The following is an 18,614-nucleotide window of genomic DNA, read 5'->3' on the forward strand; positions in this document are numbered from 1 at the left end:
TTTCAAGTATTTACACGATGGTGCCATAGTGGGGGTCTAATTCATATCCCAATCTTCTGCTGATGGCGTACACATATTCTCTAGCGGTAGCCACCACGAGCTTGGCCAATCCCACCTTCTTCTTTTGTTTGGTTTCGGGAATTGCTCCGTGCTGGGGTAGTAAATTGTCATTAGCGCTCAATGAGACGAACAAGGCGAAGGGGATAAACCATACGCACAAGCCGAAAAAGGAGCAAACCTCGACGAAGGATGGAATCTTGGGAGGTACATACGAAGGCAGCAAACGCTCCTCAATCAGTGGAATGTATGGGTTGTGGAAGTGATCGTACCATAGGAAATGGTTAGCAACAACCAAGGCGCACGATGCTAGGAAGATGGGAGAAGTCAATTGAACATAGGGGAATTTCTCGAGGTTCTGCAAATACACCCAGTAGGTGAATATGGAGAACAACGTAAGCTTGAAGGGAAAGCCATCAAATAAGTATAATAGCGTGAGCGTGGTCATGACACCATATATCAACCTTCTGAGTAGTCTCTTTGTGGGTTCGGTATGTTCTTCCACAAGTTCCGAAATGTAGTATAAACCGGAAGCTATGGAGAGCACCAAGAATAGGAAACCCACCACAGTTCCTATCGCTGATAGGACTTGTAAGAACATTGGAGGTGGTCGGTGTAATTAGACCCGCGTTTATAGAAGACACCAATATTCATTTTTCGCATGCACGCCTACAGTGTTTCAACCATGTAAATCTATCCATTATCTAGTCATAAATTTCAATAGGTGGGATTCTGTCGGTGTTGAAGAACCAGTTATCACCCTCGAGCTCTCTGGCGAGCCAGTCGGCAGGGAACAAAACAAGGTGCCCATGGATTTCATTGAGGAGCCTCTCAGCAGACTCCCTGTCGTAAATCTTCTCTCCAGCGTGGGCCTTTCTTCTGGCACTGAAAGTACCAGCTCTCCTCTTTCTGTTAATTCTAGTAGCTTGCCTTTGCTTTGTCTTTGCCTTCTTAAGCTCGGGCTGGCCGTTGCCAGAAGACTCGGAAGACTCCTCCTCGTCATCTCCATCCGCATCGTTCTCGTTATCATCAGCATCAAGGAATTTGTCTTCGTCTTCCTCATTGCCTTCATCAATCCTGTCGTTGACCTTGAACTTCAGTTTGGTGTTATTTCTTGGAAGATCAGTGGAGCTGCTGTTGTTCGACGATGGGATGTCACCAAAGATACCACCACGCTCGTTGGGGATGTCGTTCATGTAGATTGTGGCCTGGCTACTTCTGCGGGCGTGGCTTGGCCTCTTCTCGGCTTGATCGGGAGTAGACTCAGTCGAGTTATCATCGAAACGGAATCTCTCTCTTCTGTTACGAGCCTCTGTTTCCTGAGCAACCTTGAAAGCCTTCTCGAGCCTCATGAAATGCTTGTAGTCCTTCCAAGAGATAACATCATCATCCGGCTGGCAATGGAACACGAGTCTGAAGATTTCCGTATTTCTCCTGGCATTCTCAAACCAGATGTCCTCGTAAAAATCGGGGTCCAATGGATCCTCGAATCCGTAAGGATCAATGAAAGCAGAGATATTATCCACTCCAGGGACGTTGATTTGACGCACCTGCTCCCTCAACTGCTGCTCATCCAAACTGACCACAGGTACATAGTCATTCAGAAGTTCGACGGCATCGTTTGCAGCATCCACCTCTTCAACAGGCGAGGAGTCAGACTTTTTGTTAGGAATCTCAACAGCATCGGTTATGCCATCTTCATTAGGAGTTTCCTGAGCAGGGGTGGTTGATTTGGCTGTTGGAGTTCCGTCAGCAGACCCAAAATCGTATATGCTTGGAGGAAGACCAGCAGCAATTCTCTTTTGACGCTCAATTGCCGTCTGTTGGGACTCCTTTACCGCAATACGCTGCAAGTAAGAGATACGTTTCAACAAAATCCATCTTTCTTTGTTTCTCTCGGTGAGAAGCTCTTCATTCTCCTCGGTCATATCAGCGCTATACTCTGAATCATCCAGCTCGAGGAATGCCTTTACATTTTCAAGATCAGGAAGGAATTGTGCACCTGGCTGCTGATCAAAGACTTCCTTGGCTAAGTCACGGATGAAGCGAGCGCTATCGAGACGTGCTTTCTGCCCCAAACGTGTTCTATACTTGTCGACGCCAACACCGTAAACATCGCGTTTGTGGTCGTCACTATGTTGAACACGAGCATCATAGGAATGTTTCTTTTTATCTCTGATACCTCTGTTGGCTTCATGAGGACCAGTTCTGTTATTGAAGGAAAGTGGTAACAAAGCTGGCTTTGGTCCTTCCTCATACTTGATGTCTTCAGGAACAGGAGCAGGCTTTGATCTCAAACCAAACTTCTTGCAGTGGGCTTTCCATCTGGCGGTTCCCTCAGGTTGGTTCAAGATCTCACGACTAGCGAGCTCCACAACGGCAGAAATTCTCCTGTTGATGGGTTTCTTAAAATCATTTGTGCAAGCCTTGAGACCTTCCTCGGTCTCTGCAAACTTCTCATACTTGTCAAACTTTCTTTCAACGACGTCGAGAATATCAACACCGATACCAAGATGCTCTCTCATCAATCTCAATCTAAGAGTGTGGGGGAACTTTCCAACAGTATACTTCTCTCCGTTCATTGTAGAAGAGATGGTCTCACGGTCGCAAACCAAAGCTGCAACCTCAGAATCTCTGAGACCACGCATGGATCTTTCGTTAATGTTTGCACTTCCGATGATGGCATACTTGTCATCGACCACCATGGTCTTCGCATGAATGTAGAGTTGTTCTGTCACTAGATTTCTATCACGTCCAATGCAGCCCCACTTTCTCAAAGAGAAGAACTGAATGTAGTTATCAGGATCAATACCATATTTTCTGAGCTTTGCGAAAAGACAGGATGGACCACGAGATATGGACATGTACTGACACTGCATAACCACTCTGACGGAAGATCCATCCGGCTTGTCGACGGAGGACTCAAATCCTGGAACGAGAGGAATCAAAATAATGGCCTTCCATTGCTTTCCCTCGTTGAATGCACGAATAATTCTCTCCACCAAAGCGTCACCGATACGGTTTTCAATCACAGTGCCCTCAATCAAGCACGAGGTGACAAAGAATTGGTTCTCAATGTAAACAAAGTGCTCGGAGGTTTCAATCAACTTCAAGTAGGCATCCTGAATACTCTGCTCATGCTCCTTCAATCCCAATGACCAATTACCGGCTGAACGAAGCATCTGTACCTCACAGCTTCCATTGAGACCCATTTCCCGGACTTCTTCATCGGTAAGATCAGGTGGAGGTGTCAAAAGAGGAGTGAGTCTGGAAGGACGTTTCTGTCTCACAAGATAGTTCCAACGTTGCACGTAATGACGGGACAAATCTCTGGCTGGCTGACCGGTGGTACACATGTGGATATCGTGCCAAGGCATTCTAGGAACAACTGAACGATCGTACATATTTTCGTAGGGTTTGTCCAAGTTAGAGAAATCCTTAACATGAGTGTTTGAATAGTCTTTACCGGGGAAGACATTAAATGCTTCAAACTCTTCTTGTGTCAACGTTTCAGTATCGAGGTGGGCAAAGTCAACATGGGTATCATCGACAAGAACGTGGTCAGGGGTATCGTATCTACCGTAACAAAGATCAATTCCGCCCATAAAAGCCATAGTCTGATCAATGATGCAAATCTTTTCGTGATGGGCCCAGAAGTATGTATTCTGGAGAAGTTGGTTAGGAGACCTGATCACATGGATGTTCTCCTGATTAAGCGAAAGAATGGAGTGCTTTGTGTAAAGGGAGTCAATTGGGATTGTCGTGCCAACATTTCTGTAGATGATGACGAAAATCTTCACTCCTTGCTGAGCCTTTCTCTGAAGCAATCTGTCAATTCTAAATTGTTGATTGCCATTCGCGGGTCTTCTTAAGTAAAGCTCAGGTGATAGCCACCAATCATGGATGAAAACCGTATCCTTTGCCATCTCAATGGCCGACGAGACGGCCCAGAAGTAATCTCTTGCATCCACAAACCATTGGGCATAACAATTCTTTCTTACTGGAGCGAATGAGTGGAAACGGTTGGGTTGGCTCCAAATGGATTGTCTGACCATTCTGTCGATAGAGTGCAACCAAAGCCTCTGTTCTCTGGTAGACTTTGGTATGATGACAAGCTTTCGTTCTGAATTCTCAAGAACGATTTTGAGGTGTTTGAAAACATTTCTGTGGATGTGGCTTGGTGTGCTGACGTCGCCCGTGATTTTGATCGAGTGGTCTTCATAGTCAGATTCAGAATCAGAGCCCCTCTCTTGTTGGTCAAGTCCAGGTCCTTTATGAGTGATCTTGAAAGAGCTATCTATCAAGAAGACTTCTAGAGGAGTGGTGGAATTGATGTCGGACACGTATGTCACGTAAGAGTTTCTCACCAACAACCATTTTTCGGAACGTCTGTCCACCATGCCCTTCAAGTCATTGGCCTTAAAATGGCCGACTCGCCAGCCCTGTGACTTTGTCGTACCACCAATATGGACAACACCTTGCTTTCCAATGAAACCAGTTTCATAACTCAAAAGCGAGGAGATAGGCGAGACCTCGAAGAATTGGAAAAGTCTGTTCGACTGTGGACGTAAGGCGACGAGGGTGATAAGGTCATAAAGGTATTTTTGAACGTCGGCAACATACCGCTGGTTGATCTTCATGAAAGTCTGCAACTGTTCTGGAGAAGCATTTTCAAGAGACGATGCCGCAGATGCCATACTCATGTGCGATCGTATGGCAGCCAAAGGATTACGCATAGTGCCACCGCTGAGGATCGAGCGATCATCGCCCGTTGGAGTCTGGGCATCTGTACGATCACGATTGGGCGAAAGCGTGTCATCTGGTCTATTTGTGAGCCTCTTGTTTGTTTGGCGCAACATGCTGCGGTCGTTTCTTCTGAAAAGAGGTGGTACAGGGTACCTAGGCAACTCGTCAGACTTGAGGGACCCTCTAAATGCCAGCAATTTTAGTCTGGAATGCAAGTATAATAAATCTTTGGCGTTCCTCTCGACGGACCACTTGAAACGACGCGGAGCCACGCCGTACTCGAGGTCAATACGGAACCTTCTGTTTCTCTTCAATGGCGTGGTAGACGTGTCATTTACTTTCAAACCCAAAAGCGTAAGAAGAAGCGGGGCTCTGGCGATTCCGTATTCGTCCTCACACAAACACGATGCGAGAAGGTTGATAGCAGGAGTACCCAAACTCAAGGACTCCAACAAAAACAAAGCACGTTCTCTAGTTTCAGCCTCGCCGTCGTCCTCTGCGATTGCGCCATCCTCCAACTCTAGCGCACTGGTTCTGCGATCTCTATCTTTGTTTTTCTTTCTGAAGATGGTAAAGATACCTCTAGGGCGGTTACCTGGACCTTTCCCATCTTCAGCTGGGCCTTCTGAGATTTTCGAGCTCGAATGGCCCTCTGTGGTGTTTCTTCCAAAAATGTTGGGACGGAAGATCGTGGATCTCGAGGCTCCGGGTACTTCTCCTTGAGCTGGTTCAGGCGTATCCCCGTGTACGGCTTCAGGAGCCTCTCCATTTTCTGCCTCATCATCACTTCCTCCTGAATAAGGAGCGTCATATCTTTGTTGCTCATCTTCACTCAGATAACGCATCTCCTGAGGGTCTTGTCTTCCTCTGAAGAAGCTGAAGGCATTGCCTATGATGGTAGGAGAGTCCTGGTTTGAAGGTCTGCTTATGGGCTGACTGGGTCTTTTGTAGCTATTACTTCTTTTGGTTCCTTCCACCAGAAGCGGGCCTTCGTCCTCCTGTTCAGGCCTGCTTGCAATGGGCGGCAGCATACTGGTAATGTTGTTTTGATGACTTGTTTAGCACAGCCAGAAAGCAGATCTCAGCAACAATGTTAGTAGCAACGAGAGTCACGTGCCCTCGCTTAGAGATTCTGCCGAAACAAGGTTTCAGAGGAGGGAGATGGGTTGAAGCGAGGGTAGAGAAGTCGAATTTTAATTTACTTACTTTTTTGGTGAAGCGCTTGGTGGTTTTGCAACTTCGTGGTGGTGAGTGTTTACGACCGTACAGGTGTAGGTACCTGCATTAGGAAACATACATAAATACAGGCTTCACTTGCATCTGAACGTGAAAGCGTTGAGGCGAGAATCATCGGAAGTGGTCGTAATTTTGACTTTTCTCCGAGGATTGAGTCACAAAACCGACAAAGTTCAGTTTTGAGCTTGCTTTCGAAAGTTGGCCTCAATTGGGCGCAATCAACGTAGGTGCATATTTTGCAGCCGTTGGACCCGGATTGTGCTCACAGACGTCCGAAAGCAGAGCAAGCGAGGGAATTGTGAAAGCCGCTGCACCTGAAGTGAGCCCAAATATGCTTTCGGATATAATAGTCAATTCCTCGTGTTTTCTTTGCCACGATTAGATACGACGCCTGGGGCCTCGACAAAGGTGGCTGTAGCGCGGAACGTTCTCGTCTGTTTGGACCAATGCAGATACTGAATGCTTGATTGCTCAAAGCCTTGCATTCCGGGCGATCAATTCTGGGCGTGAGGGTGGCCTGGATTTAAGAAGTGGGTTGTTTGCCTGTTGTTTTCCTGAAATAGTATGTGTCGTTGCGTTCATGTAGCCAGCCGTATACGACGACTCAGCCGTGTGACCCGATGACCTGGGGAAATTGGCACAGAATACTCGATCTTATAACAAGCATTGCTTGTAGACAGCGATATTGTAATTCAGGTGAATTACTGTAAAGCCGCTCTCACCCAATTACGCCATTCTAGTATTCTGATTGGCTATTCTGGTTGAATATTTCGGAAGTAAACATATCCCCGAGCCTTTCTGCCAATCCTCAAACCCTGTAATGCTCTCTTCCAGTCGATTTAAGCAACGTTTGGGCTCCTTACATTCACAAACCCATCAACTTCCTCCTCGGACCCCGGAGTAACGGGCCTGGCTGAAGGCTGCATCTCTATATCTGTGTTCATCCACCGCTTCCGTCTATCCTTTCTTCTAAGCTGCTGAGCCAAAATGCAAAGTGTAAAGGCAAACATCAGACCTGCCAAGTTTGCGTAAATGTCGCTTATATCAAAGACCCTACTGGGGTTGACTGTGTTCTGAACAAATTCCGAGATCACTGCTGCCACTAACATTAAGAGGAATGATGCAAAGCGAGCCGAGAGTCTGTCCCAGAGAAACCAAAGCTCCAATGTCAAAATGAAGAATGTAATGAAATGGACCGCCTTGTCATGTTCAAAGTGGACCTCACCAAACCCTAGATATGCGGCGATAAGGAGGGTGACACAAAAAGCTGCTGTTAGTGATGTTCAATTGAAGTAAAACAAAACTCATACATACCGATCAATACAGGCACTCTGACCATCGGGGTACAGTAAGAAACGAGGGATGTCTCGAAGGTGTAAGTAGGGATATAAGTCTATATCGGTGCGAACAGGCACTAGACCGGTCCGTCTGTACCTTATAGTGACAAATACACCCTGTGACGAAAAGTCGAGTTATTTTTGCTATTTGTTTGTTGCAATCAGCTTGGTGAGGTTTTTGAGCTTCCAAGACCACATTATCTTGTTTCCCATTGTCAGTTCGGACTTTCGCAACCTCATCTGAACTACATGCTCTTATTCAGACGGTCCTTGGCCTCGGTCAATTACTTGGTCTCGGCTATACCGAAAAAGGCCACCGTACCGCTACCGCAGAAGAAAGCCAATCCAAAGAATCTACCGCCTCTGGATGCCTCAACTTTGGTGTACTCGCCAAACGATCTCAATAACCATTTTCGCTACAAAGAATATGGGAAACCTACAAGTGCCCAGCTCACGAAAGCAGACCAGTTTTTTGCCAAATACGCTCCGAAACATGAGTGGACTTGTGCTACTTACGAGGACATTCCAGATTTGAAGATTGCACGGTTGCAAAATGAGCATCAGGAAAGACTCTCACGCATAGAACCATACCTGAGGACTGAATATCACGAAAATTTGGAAAAACTGCGTTCTTCTTATGGTTATAGCCCCGAGGTGCTTCGTCCGTTGCCAGAAATCTTGCTTTTGGGGCACACAAACGCAGGGAAATCCACCATGGTGAACACTCTTTTCAATAGTGAACGGAGCAAAAAAGAGGGTCACTTGGCCTTTGTAAGCAGAAGGGCTGGCTTCACAAAGTGTCTTAATAGCTTTAATGTTGGCGGTAAGCTTAGAATCATCGACAGTCCCGGATACGGCGAGTATGGAGAAGAGAAGCAGGGTGAAGTGGTGCTCGATTATATCCGTAACAGGACTTACCTACGAAGAGTGTTTCTTTTGATCGACAGTAAGACCGGTTTCCAGGAGGAAGACTCTATGCTTATCGATCTTCTCGTGGACGAGGGTGTGCCGTTTGAGATCATCTTCACCAAGGTTGATGAAATAGTTCAAAGCCAGTTTCCCAGATTTCAGATAAAGTCGGCTAAAAGCGATGCCGACGGCCGTATAAATGGCTATGAAATGGCGAGAGAGGGAAATTCCAAAGTCATTTCGTATTACGACAGCTTGATAGATGGAGCTGGTCTCAGGGATCTAGCTTCCATGCCCAAATTGCTCTTCAACAACTCGCAGACGAACAAGCTACTCACGAAGAAGTTGGGCTATAGGGAGATCAGGCACGCTATTCTTGAAAGTTGCGGTCTAGCAGAATCTCCACAGGCGGATGTCACTGAAGAGAGTGTCACACCGAAGGTGAACAGAGGACGCAAAAAGAGAAGCACCAGGGGGATCAGAGTCTGAGGATGATAAGGGTTAAAGGATGTCAAGAGAAGGACCAATTACTAATGATTATGTACATAGAAGCCCAGAGGGCATTGGCATGGTTAGTAGCATAGATTAGCCGCCATAATAGAAGATTCACATCACAGATATCTGTAATGAAGCTGTGCCCTCGCAGAATAAGTCAATGATACTATTAAGCAATCGATTGTAGTATATATGTGCTCAAGTATATGCTCCGTATCGTGGCTGGCACTGAACCCATAAGTACCATTCAGTTCCAGATCCTCATTACAGTGAATCCATGAATACCACTCAGTCCTCATCAACATAACTGCCAAAATCTAATCTTGATCCCCTCCACTACATCCACAGCTCTTCACGTTCGTATGATATTAAAGTACAGATATATTTAGCGAGATGCAGAGGAAAATGCCAGTGTCAAAAGCAGGCCTAGTAACGGCCACGGCCACGGTCACCACCGCCAAATCCACCACGACCGCCACGGCCACCTCTAGCACCGCCTCTAGCACCACCAAAGCCGCCTCTGGAGCCGCCACGGGCACCAAAACTGCCGCCTCTGCCTCCACGGCCTCCAAATCCTCCACGAGCGCCTCCACGGGCGCCTCCACGGCCACCGAAACCGCCACGGGCGCCACCGGCACCACCAGCCTTTCTCTTTGGCTTGGGACCAACCTCCTTGGGCTTGGGCAAGAATCTCTCCAAGGGGAGAAGCTTATCTGGGGAAATGAAGAACTTGTCACCGTCCTTGAAGGACTTGGCCTGGACGCCCTCAGATGGCTTGATGGTGAACAAGACCTCGTTCAATGGACCCAAGATCTCGTCGACCTTACCGATCTGCGTCTTATTCTCCAAATATATAGGAGCATTGAAGTAAGGGATCTTGGTGTTGATGGAGCGACAGACAATGTCACCTTCGCAGGTGTGCAAGAAAGAGCCCATTTCCAAAACGGACTCTGGAGGGCCCTGGGGCTGGGAAAACCCGCCGCGGCCTCCACGCTGGTTTCTGAACCCGCCTCTGCCTCTGTTCATAGTGTATGTGGTTTGCAGGAGACTTTTTGAAAATTTACTGCGATGAGTAGCTGGGCCTGGTGGTGCACGGGTGCGGGCCCAGGGCAGGCCAGGTGGGCTATGAATATGAAGATCGGGGGGAGGGGGATTTATTGTATTTTACGGGTTGAAGGCGTTTTTGAAGAAATGTGACTTAGATGGGATTTCGAGGCGTGGGCTGTTTTGGCTGGTTGTGTGGAATGCTCATTGGTGGGAGAGTGTTCAAGAAGAGGCATCCGCCAGAGTACGTCCCCAGTGATATTGAGTGGTCTTCAGCTTTTTTTGATATTTACATAAGTTTATTCTAAAACATCTTTGGTCAGTTACTCCTTTGGCATTTCTGGCCTTTTTGGCCTTTCTGTTTGCTATATGGTCAAGTGGAGGCTTCTGAACCCATGAGAATTTCATCTCAAACGGTCAACATAATCAACAAATTGAAAGGTGTACTCAATAACGGCTGACATGAGCCTTCTTCTAAAACCACAAACCCCAACTTATCGGTAACGCTGCCATGGTCTACGAAGCCTATCAACAATGACTACAATGGCTGCGAAAAACGTCCATGGCGTTTTTCACTCTCCCAAGCCGCAAATCCCATTTGGAGAAATCTTCAAAAAGCAGTAGTAAGCGGAAAGTGCTCGAGCTTCACCTTCTTAAGCATCCCCATTAAAATAAACCGATTCGTAAATCTTCCGTGCATTACACTCTACACCAACAGGTGTGGCTCTTGACAGCTACATGGCATATGGCTGCACCTACCAAAATCCAACCCACCACCACCTAAACAATTCCCCAAAATCACAATCTTTTTCCTTTTAGACCCAAAACAAATTCCCCATCACCTTACATAAATAAACTCCCTTCTCTCCATAAATTCTCCACCCATTCCAGACTGTCTCAGTCTGGCAGCAACGGCCCCGGAGGTACCGGTGTGCGAGCCATAACCGTGCTCCTATCTCGGCTGAATCTACAACTTCGTCTTCAACACAATGAGCACTTCTCGTATGTAACAGGTCGAATTCAGCATGAAACTGTACTAACCGCAGAACCGTCGTTCAAGGTGGGTCTCACCCAGGACGAGAAGAAACTCTACTCGCAGTTGTTCAAGTCGTTGGACCCGGAAGGCAGTGGCATAGTCACTGGTGAAAAGGCCAGAACGACGTTTGAAAAAACAGGCTTGCCGCCCAACATTTTGGGTGAAATCTGGCAGCTTGCCGACCACAACAACGTGGGCTTCTTGACCCAGTTTGGTTTTTGCTACGCCATGAGGTTGATCGGTTACACCCAGGCTGGTCACTTTCCCTCGGCATCTTTGGCGGATCAGCCAGGCCCATTGCCCAAGTTCGCTAACCCTTCGTCGCCTGGTCCTTCCCAATTGGTCCCTCAACTGACCAGCAGCTCGTTGCTCCACACCCAGCCCAGCGCTATTATCCCCCAAAACACCGCTACCCAGCAGTTGCAGCCTCTGGACCCAATTGGTCCAGTTTCTCCTGCCGACTACGAGCGGTTTAAGCAGATGTTTGTCAATACCACCGGCTCAGAGCAGGTGCCATTGAGCGGCAACGCTGCCAAGGACATTTTGATGAAGGCCAAGTTGCCTACGGCCACTTTGGGCCAGATCTGGGGCCTTGTGGATGTGCACAACAAGGGCTCCTTGGACTTGTCCGCGTTCGTTGTTGCCATGCACTTGATTCACGGTTTGCTCAGTGGCAGCATCAAAAACTTGCCTCCATTCTTGCCTGAGGTCGTTTGGCAGTCTGTGGATACCGCCAAGTACGCTGAGTCTCAGGGCTCCCGTCAAGTGTCACAGGCATCTGTGGGCTCCCAGCTGTCCACCATTAGACATCCACCAACTGAGACTTCTGAGTGGACTGTTTCGCCTCAACAGAAACAGATGTTCGACTCGATGTTCGACAACTTGGACAAACAAAAAACAGGTAAATTGACTCCTGACCAGGTCGCCAACTTCCTCATGACCTCGAGATTGGGTCAGCAAGATCTCGCGACTATTTGGGACTTGTCTGATATTCAAAATACCGGTGTGTTCACCAACCTTGAGTTCTCCATCGCTTTGTTCTTGGTGAACCGCAAGAGATCGGGCCTTTCGTTGCCTAATGTGGTTCCTGATGCTTTAATCAAGTCTTTGTCAAACCTGCAGCAACAGGCTCCACCTCAACAAGCTCAAGCCCAACCCAATGCTGAACCAGTCGCAACTAATCCATACTCCTACGACCAGGGTAACGCCCCTGTGACTCCAGCAAAGGCAAAGACTTCAATGGACGAGCTTGCTGATGTTTTTGGCTCGCCATCTCCTGTCCCCCAACCAGCAAAGCCAGCTTTGGAGCAGCGCAGTAGCTCAAGTGACTTGACGGGCTCTGAATTGCCTAAGGTCCGCAAGCAGTTGACTTCATCTTTCAAGCCAACATCTACATTTGGTCAAACCCTCCTTTCCCATCAGCAGCCCCAGCAGCCTCAGCAAAAGCTGGTGCCTGAGCCCCCAAGTTTAATCGGGGACGATGTCCCACTGCCAGCTAGTCCTGCTCCAACACCTCAGGAAGCTCCAGCTCCAGTTGCCTCTCCCACGAAGGAAACTCAAAAGTCCGTTGATTACGAGGCTTTGAGATCTGTTCCTCCACCACCAGCAAAGAGAGGAACCGAGCCTGCCGGTCAGGAGTCCAACTTTTTCTCAACAGAGCAGCGTGTCGCAAGTCCGGCTCCACAACAGTCTGCTCCTCAGCAGCCAACTGCTCGCTCTGTTCAACCTGATAACAACGACCTCTTGGCTGATTCTGAAATTTCTGGTCAATTGTCCCAGGCTAACACCGATATTGCCAACATCTCCAATCAAGTCAGATCTTTGACAACGCAAACCTCCAACTTGCATGAGAAAAAGACCAGGGCTGACCAGGAGTTGACCCGTATCTTGGCTGTGAAGCTGGAGATTGACAACAAGTTGAAGACTTTGAGAGCTTCTTACGCGAATGAGGTAAAGCAGGTTGAGCAAGTTGAGGCAACTTTGCAAACCGCCAGAGAAGAAACGGAGGCTTTGAGATCGGAGGCATCCATCTCCGAGGCCAAGCTTAATAACGTCTCGGGTGAGTTGCATGAAAAGCAAGTTGCTGTCGAGGAATTGCAAAAGACCAACAGCTCATTGAGAGAGAAGTTGGGCAGCTTAAATGCTGAGATTGTCGAGCTCGAGAAGTCTTTGGAGTCGAAGAAAACTGAGAACACAAAACTTAACAACGATGTTAATGTGAAGAAATCTCAAGTTCAGGTCTCCTTGGTTAAGATTGACGAGATCAAGAACAAGATCTCGGAATACGAGGCAAGCACCCGTCGTTTGCAAGAGGAACATGCAAGTCTCGAAAAGCAGGATGGTGATGCCCAACAGCAAGCAAAGAGCTTGCAAGCTCAGCACGATGATATTAGCAAGCACGGTGTCCCACAATCCTCGGGCTCAAACTTTGGTCTTGGTGCTGCCGTTACAGCTGCAGCTGGTGCTGCCATTGGTGCCGGTGTTGCTGGTGCTCACGCATTGAGCGGTGACAGCTCCAAGGAGAAGGAAGAATCATCCAGAGAAGCCCAGACTCCAGCACCAGCTCAGACCTCGGACACACACCAGTTCTCTCCTGCTCAGGTCATCCCAGGCTCCTTGGACCACTTCAACGACAACTCTCAAGATACCAATGTTGAGGCTACCAAGCAAACAGAAGTGATGCCTGGTAACGAAGAGCCCTCAGTCAGTGCTTTAGTTGACGAGGTCAAGGACGTCCCAACGGAGGATATGACAGGCGTGGATGATTTCAACGCCGCTCAGCATGAGGATGTCAATGAAAAGCAACTCGAATCTGCGGAATCAAAGTACCCTAACATGGAAGACATCAAGGACAAGTTCCCTGAAGTGCCATACGACAACAGCACCAACCGCACGGCTCCATCTTCTGTGGCTACAGACTACTACAAGAGAACGGACGATAGTGAAAGAAGCGAAACACCAGTTACATCCCCTAATAGCTCAGACTACCAGTTCCAGCAAGGCAACTCTGCCGGTGTTGTTGGCAGTATGGTTGGCATGCCCAATGTTCTCGTGGGCGTCCAGCGTACGGACTCCTTGACATCCAGTATTCAAAACAACCCTTCGATGTCTGTTCGTGACGACAACATTGAGGATGTCAGTGAGCGTGAGACCTTGAGTGGGGAAGTTCCTGTTTCTCCACCAACTTCCAACCAAGCACCTAGATCCCAGAAGGAGCACGAGGGTCAAGAATCTAGTGAGGGAGAGCGTATTTCATCTGGTGTCGAGCTGTTCGAGTTGGTGAACGCTGATGAAGCTAGAGGTTTAGAGCATCAGAGCCCCGAGGGTCCAAGTCATCCACTTGCCCAAAGCCATGTGCAGCCTACAGACAGCCAGGATAATGTCCACAACGATGACGATGAGTTCCCTCCAATTCGTGAGCTTGAAATTGATGAGAGCTCATCGGACGATGAGCCAGAGGACAAGTTTGACGATGCTGTGGACCACTTGAACGCCAATGCTGGAGCCAACCAGTCAGCTGCTAAGGATGAGTTTGACGAGTTTGAGGAAGATCTCAAGCCAGCCGCTCAGGAAAGCGGCCAGGCAGCTGATGGTTTCGATGATGAGTTCAATGACTTGCAAGCCGCCTCGGCGGACCAAGGTGAGGACTTTGACGGTGGTGAAGGCGATTTCTCGATTGACGACCACTTTACTGGTGCCGACGATGTTCCATCTGGCCAGCCCGACTTTGGCAGTGCAGCTCCAGGTGGTTCCAAGCCTGAGGGCAACGATGAATGGGAGCAGCTTTTCGCTGGATTTGGCAATGCTGGACCAAGCCAGCCTGCTCCTGGTGCTGGAGGTGCTGCAGCAGCTGCTGCTGCCCAGGCCGACCCTTCGAAGGACCTCGCTGTGCAAGAACTTGTGGGTATGGGTTTCGAGCAGGGCGTTGTGATTGATGCATTGAACAAGGAAAATTGGAATGTGGAGGCTGCCACCAACTACTTGTTGGACCACGCCTAAGCATTGTGGATAAAAGTGTTTAAAACTTATGTAACTATAACGACAAATGAACTAGCTTTGTTTTGAGAATTGAAATCAAACAACATTTTGATAATTTTGGTGCCGAGCGTTCGTCGGCTCTGGGGCCTCTTCAGCTCAGATCTTGTCAAGGCTTTCCTCAACATCACCAAGACTGGGCTCTGGTTTGTTCAAATCAGCCAAATCAGCCACGGGTCTCTCGGCCTGAGGAGTCACTCTAACAGCGTGTCTGGAAACTGGAGCGTCCCAGTCAATCACAGGAGAATGAACCGTGCATCTGTTGTCCCAGACAGTAACAGTGTTGGGCTCCCAGCGACCTCTCAATTGCAAATCATGAGCCAGCTCAATGTGGTGGTACAAAAAGTCCAACAAAAAGTCCGACTCCTCCTGCTTCAATTCCACGATTCTCCGGGTGAAAGGCTTGTTGACAAAAAGGAACTTCTCCTTGGTCACTGGGTGGACTCTCACCAATGGATGCACATGTTCCACAGGGTCTCTTCTCTGTACACCTCCGTGTCCAGCGGAGTTTTGTGCCTGGTTGAGCGACGAGTGCAAGGCGTGCAAGCCTTCCAATCTTTTCTGGAAATCTGGCGATAATCTGTTGTAGGCCTCTACGGTGTTGGCGAAGATGGTATCACCCCCAGCTTCTGGACCTTCCAAGACTGCGAAGAAGGTGGTTCCAGAAGGCTGAAGCTCGTAGGAGACGTCCGAGTGCCAGTCGATGTTGCTGTTTTTGTGCTGGAAGGCTTTTTCAAACTCGTTGGGGTCGGCTCTTCTGTATGTGATGTGCAACTCTGGATGGCCCTTTGGAGCACCTGAGGTGGGGTGGATGTGCAACCTACCATAGTGTTTGGCGAAATCGGTGATGAACTTGGGCCCCTTGGAAGCCCAGTCCTGGTCTCTGAAAACAACCACTTTTCTTTTGGCAACGTAAAGAGCCAAGTCGTCTTTGGCAGCGTCACTAAGCTGGGACAATTGGATGCCAAACACCTCGGTACCCATCTTGGGGGTGATGTTTTTGGTTCTAAACTCCTTGTCCAAGGGAAAAAGGTTACGCAATTCCGGATCAGCTCTTAAACCAGGGTCTTCGTGTTTGAAGAATTTGAGAGGTGGGTACTTCTCCGCTGGGTTCCAGGTGGGCAAGAACTCCGGGTACTTGGAGTTGGCAGCATTCTGTCTGTTGATAATCAAGGTACCGTCCTCCTGGATCTCGTCCGTGTCCTTCTGGAAGTGGATATCGAAATCCTGGTTTTTAATTCTTTCAAAGTCGACCATGTTGAGAGAGATGGGGTGCTACGGGCTGGGTGGCAGAGCCTTATATATGTGGTTGCAAAATGAGCCACATTGTTTCACCACCACAAAGAATAGACAGCGCTTCACGTGTGAGACGCCATACTTTCACGCTGATCGGACGACTTTTCGGCCATATAGCAATGAAATTTCTAGGGATAATAAGACCGCTTGCGTTATCGTGTTATCGTGCTTTCGTGCTTTCGAAGCTTTGGTAGGTGCTACAAAACCGTGGGGTGTGTTCCAGACCTCGTTTATTCATTACCTTTTATTTTTAACTATCCTGTGTTGGACCGCCTACTTCAAGTTGGCAAAGGCCTCAACCACGTCTCCAAGCTCCAATTCCTCCTTGTTCAAGTCCTTCAAGTCCTCAACGGGTCTCTCGGCCTGAGGAGTGATTCTGAAAGCGTGTCTAGAGATTGGCTCGTCCCAGTCGATAACCGCAGAGTGGGAAACTCTTCTGTTGTCCCAGACAACAACCGAGTTGGGCTCCCAGGTGGCTCTCAATTGCAAATCGTGAGCCAATTCCACGTGGTTGTACAAGAAGTTCAACAAGTAGTCCGACTCTTCCTGCTTCAACTCCACAATTCTTCTCGAGAATGGTCTGTTCAAGAAAATCATCTTCTCCTTGGTCACAGGATGCTGTCTGATCAAGGGGTGGACGTGAGAAACGGGCTTTCTTCTCTCGACACCACCGGCTCTTCTGGAGTTCAGAGCCTGGTCGCCAGAGGTGTGCAAAACGTGCAACCCAGCCAATCTTTTTTGGAACTCTGGCGACAATCTCTTGTAGGCCTCCACGGTGTCGGCGAAAATGGTGTCTCCGCCGGAGTCAGGGCCCTCCAAAACAGAGAAAAAGGTGACTCCTGGAGGCTGAAGCTCGTAGGAGACATCCGAGTGCCAGGTGATGGCATTGACTCTCTCAGAAAAGGCTCTGTCGAATTCCTGGGGGTTGGCTCTTCTGTAGGTGATGTGCAATTCTGGGTGGTCCTTTGGAGCACCGGAGGTTGGGTGAATGTGCAATCTGCCAAAGTGCTTACCGAAGTTGGTTGCAAAAGCTGGACCGTGCTTAGCGAAATCCTGCTCTCTGAAAATAACCACACCCCTCTGGGCAACAAGCAAAGCCAACTCGTCCTTTCCGCTGTCGTCCAATTGCGACAACTGGACACCGGTAATCTCAGTTCCCAACTTGGGGGTAACTCTCTTGACCTTCTGGTCACCGTCCTTTGGGAAAAGGTTAGGGAAACCAGGGTCGGCTCTCACACCAGGGTCCTCGTGCTTGAAAAACTTCAAAGGAGGGAACTTCTGGTTAGGGTCCCACTGGGGCAAGAAGTCTGGGTAGTTGGACTTGGCCCTTCCTTCCTTGGAAACAGTCAAGACACCGTCAGCGGTGATCTCGTCAGTGTCCTTGTTGAAGTGGGTGTCGAAATCGCCAAAAGTCTTCAGTTGAGCAACCATGTTTAGAGATGTAAAAGATAAAGAAACAGAAGAGTCTGGCGGGGGAAGCTCGAGGTATATATACCCACAAGTTGCTTTGTAAGGTTCCGTCTAGAGCGAGCCACAGTTGAGAGCGTTTTTTGCAGCAAAAGGGTGCCTAATGCAGGTACTGCATGGGGATCCTCGGTTGCAGAAGCCACACCTAAGCTTGTTTTGTCACCAGACCCTATGGTCCGGGGCATCTCGATTTACGAAAATTTCTTTTGGAAAGCGTCCTATAAATCTGGGCTTTTCCCCGGTGCTTTTGAATTCCCCAAATTCCACTTCCCTCCCTCCCCCCGCCATCGACGACATGCACGTTGGCAGGTGTGGGATCTGGCTGGTCACGTGAGGAGGCCAAATCTGAGGCTCGCTTTTTGCAACCATTCTTCCCTTTCTTGCTCCTATACCCGATGTGCCTCCCGTCTCCGTGTTTCGTTGCCTTGTTAGGATCGTGACATGTGCCGCCAAAATGACCGAAATCGGACTTTCTTTCCTGCTCCGCCCGCCCGTTTTGCGGGTCCGACCCGACCACTTGCCGCTATCTTTTCGGTGCTTCAGTCCACAGTGGATGGCCTTTTCGCAAAGCGTTTTTCTTGGTGATGTCTGCTTGGCGCCACCAACAATAGCTGAGGCAATTTTGGAATTTCTTTGTTCTGGCTTTTTTTGGTGAAATGGTGTTTGAGGTTCCGGTGGGTGGTGGGGAGATACGGAAGTGTTAGTAAGCATGAGACACCCAGTGACGCACCGTACTGAGGTGGCTGTCCCTATCACGTAATCTGGGTGAGGAGACAGTATTTAGCAGCAAGATTTGGAGGATTTTGCGGTTGAAGACTGAAATTGGGTGAAGAATTGGAGATTGTTCTTTTTCGGTGGAGTTCAAGGTCTGGTGAACAAAAGGCCATCTTCTCCTATTGCTACGGTTGCACATTGATTTCGTAAAGGTTCCTATTTTCTCTACTTCTAATTGCTCT

At 48.6% G+C, this 18,614-nt stretch overlaps 7 protein-coding genes across 7 annotated transcripts; 2 read left to right on the plus strand and 5 right to left on the minus strand.

The window, feature by feature from the left end:
• Positions 1–10: 10 nt before the first annotated feature.
• On the minus strand, positions 11–658 carry C7M61_001306 (uncharacterized protein; the record flags this gene model as incomplete). The annotated part of the gene is made up of 1 exon (XM_024856719.1): positions 11–658. One exon carries the CDS (start codon positions 656–658, stop codon positions 11–13), a length of 648 nt encoding a protein of 215 aa, XP_024716318.1.
• A 103-nt stretch (positions 659–761) lies between these two features.
• PLD1 (phospholipase D) lies at positions 762–5,834 on the minus strand (the record flags this gene model as incomplete). The annotated part of the gene is made up of 1 exon (XM_024856720.1): positions 762–5,834. The coding sequence occupies one exon, from the start codon at positions 5,832–5,834 to the stop codon at positions 762–764; it is 5,073 nt and encodes a 1,690-aa protein (XP_024716319.1).
• Positions 5,835–7,625: 1,791 nt separating this feature from the next.
• On the plus strand, positions 7,626–8,774 carry C7M61_001308 (uncharacterized protein; the record flags this gene model as incomplete). Its single annotated transcript, XM_024856721.1, has 1 exon — positions 7,626–8,774. The coding sequence occupies one exon, from the start codon at positions 7,626–7,628 to the stop codon at positions 8,772–8,774; it is 1,149 nt and encodes a 382-aa protein (XP_024716320.1).
• Positions 8,775–9,206: 432 nt separating this feature from the next.
• GAR1 (H/ACA snoRNP pseudouridylase subunit) lies at positions 9,207–9,806 on the minus strand (the record flags this gene model as incomplete). The annotated part of the gene is made up of 1 exon (XM_024856722.1): positions 9,207–9,806. The coding sequence occupies one exon, from the start codon at positions 9,804–9,806 to the stop codon at positions 9,207–9,209; it is 600 nt and encodes a 199-aa protein (XP_024716321.1).
• Positions 9,807–10,813: 1,007 nt separating this feature from the next.
• CTA3 (Cta3p) lies at positions 10,814–14,859 on the plus strand (the record flags this gene model as incomplete). Its single annotated transcript, XM_024856723.1, has 2 exons — positions 10,814–10,826; positions 10,871–14,859. 2 exons carry the CDS (start codon positions 10,814–10,816, stop codon positions 14,857–14,859), a joined length of 4,002 nt encoding a protein of 1,333 aa, XP_024716322.1.
• A 135-nt stretch (positions 14,860–14,994) lies between these two features.
• On the minus strand, positions 14,995–16,152 carry C7M61_001311 (TauD/TfdA dioxygenase family protein; the record flags this gene model as incomplete). The annotated part of the gene is made up of 1 exon (XM_024856724.1): positions 14,995–16,152. One exon carries the CDS (start codon positions 16,150–16,152, stop codon positions 14,995–14,997), a length of 1,158 nt encoding a protein of 385 aa, XP_024716323.1.
• A 312-nt stretch (positions 16,153–16,464) lies between these two features.
• C7M61_001312 (TauD/TfdA dioxygenase family protein) lies at positions 16,465–17,622 on the minus strand (the record flags this gene model as incomplete). The annotated part of the gene is made up of 1 exon (XM_024856725.1): positions 16,465–17,622. The coding sequence occupies one exon, from the start codon at positions 17,620–17,622 to the stop codon at positions 16,465–16,467; it is 1,158 nt and encodes a 385-aa protein (XP_024716324.1).
• Positions 17,623–18,614: the final 992 nt, after the last annotated feature.

Source organism: Candidozyma pseudohaemuli (assembly GCF_003013735.1).
Source record: "Candidozyma pseudohaemuli strain B12108 chromosome Unknown scaffold00001, whole genome shotgun sequence".
Lineage (NCBI taxonomy): Eukaryota > Fungi > Ascomycota > Pichiomycetes > Serinales > Metschnikowiaceae > Candidozyma > Candidozyma pseudohaemuli.